Source organism: Myotis nattereri, assembly GCF_964212035.1.
Source record: "Myotis nattereri genome assembly, chromosome: 4".
Lineage (NCBI taxonomy): Eukaryota > Metazoa > Chordata > Mammalia > Chiroptera > Vespertilionidae > Myotis > Myotis nattereri.
Window position 1 is genome coordinate 27,165,447 of NC_138079.1, and position 1,837 is coordinate 27,167,283.

Sequence of the window (1,837 nt, forward strand, 5' to 3'; positions counted from 1 at the left end):
GTCACTAAGGTCTGGGCTAGCTAATATATTAACCTGTGACAATGGCTGGAATTGTGCATGCATCTCAAACACGCTACCTAAGACTTTAACCGAGGGGGCACACCTGGATGATTGCCATCAATGGGTTGAGGCAGGGGGGGAAGCACACCTGCACACATCAGCCATATCAGCATTTTAATAAGCCCCCACACACCACATAAACCAGCATTGGACTAGGAATACAAGGTCTGAATGTGTACGTTTTCAGCTTTTGTTTCTTTTGAGAGTTCCCAGGGTACTATTCTGTCCTCGATGAACGGCGAGCTTGCTTGGGTCCTGAGTTAGCTCCTAGGACTGCAGTAACAAAGGACCACAAACTGGGTGGTTTTAAAGAATAGAAACTTATTCTCTCATCGTCTGGAGACCAAAAGTCTGACATCAAGGTGTCAGTGGAGCCTGCTTTCTTGGAGGATTCTGCTCCACCTTCCTCTTAGCTTCTGTGGCTGCCCTCAATACTGGTGTTTCTGGGCTTCTGGACACATCATCCCAGTCTCTGCCTGCACATGTTTGTCTTCACATGACATTGTAAATCTGTGTCTGTATGTATTCTCATCTTCTTATAAGGACACCAATCAAATGGAATTCAGGCCCACACTAATGACTTCACTCTAACTGGATTATTATTTCTGCTAAGATGCCATTTGCGAATATCGTCACATTCATAGTTACCAGGAATTAGCAAATCAACATATCTTTTTTTGCAGAATTTTGTGGTTTTATTAACACACATACAATGTGTACACAATCCGTCTATTCATTTTCTTCACTGTACAGCCTGGCATTGGGATTGGTGACCCTGATGGCCAGCTGGGCTGCTCTTTCCGCAATAGCTTTGTGGTTCTTTGAGGAGAACTTGTGAGCAATCTCAACACAGTAAGATTTGTTGCACATCAGTAGCACTTCAAGCTCCTTGACATTATGGACCAGAAACTTCTGAAAGCCATGGGGCAGCATGTGTTTTGTTTTCTTGTTGCTCCCATATCCAATTTTGGGCATCAAGATCTGGCCCTTAAATCTTCTACGCACCCTATTGTCAATGCCTCTGGGTTTCCACCAGTTCCGCTTAATTTTGACATATTGGTCTGACTGGTGCCGGATGAACTTCTTGGTCCTCTTTTTGATAATCTTGGGTTTCGCCAGGGGTCTGAGGACAGCCATGGTGCTTAATAGGAGGTGGCTGCCACCTCTTTAGGCAGTGCTGAGGAAGAGCAAATCAACATAACTTTTGGGGCTACAAAATTTAACCCATAGAGGTGCTCACTGACTTTGGAAGTGAGCACAGCTGCTGCAGCATAACCTCACTGGTCATGTTCAGGTGACAATGTAAAACATTGTCAAGGACAGTGCCCTCACCCCTTTCCCCAGCACCATCTACTCACATGCTCCCTGGCCTGCATTGCCACATATAGTGAGGGGCATTGGGTAAGCCCAAGAAGGGACCCCCAAATTAGAAGGTGTTTTAAATGAAGAAGAAATTTATGTTTCTGAGAATGTCAACTCAAATTGTGGTTTTGTGATTTGCTGTAACTTCTAGTACAAATAATAATTAGCTAAATCCTAAGGCATTTAAAATCTGTTATTCAGTCAAATTCTTCATCTTAATATAACACCCTATTTTCAATTATCCTGACAAGAGAAAATAATTGTTTTTACCGAAAAGAAACAAAAAATCTAATAATTAGTAACTATTCCTAAAAGCTGTGGACTTTTAGAAATGTACTAGTTTGCTGATAAATATGAGATATAAACAGATGTATATTTGTAAAGATAATCAGACATTATTACTTATTATAAAACA

General features: G+C 41.7%; 1 protein-coding gene across 1 annotated transcript; it reads right to left on the reverse strand.

The window, feature by feature from the left end:
• Positions 1-789: 789 nt before the first annotated feature.
• Positions 790-1,218, reverse strand: LOC308518764 (large ribosomal subunit protein eL32-like; the record flags this gene model as incomplete). Its single annotated transcript, XM_081090520.1, has 1 exon — positions 790-1,218. The coding sequence occupies exon 1, from the start codon at positions 1,195-1,197 to the stop codon at positions 790-792; it is 408 nt and encodes a 135-aa protein (XP_080946646.1). The 5' UTR covers positions 1,198-1,218.
• Between the last annotated feature and the right edge of the window lie 619 nt (positions 1,219-1,837).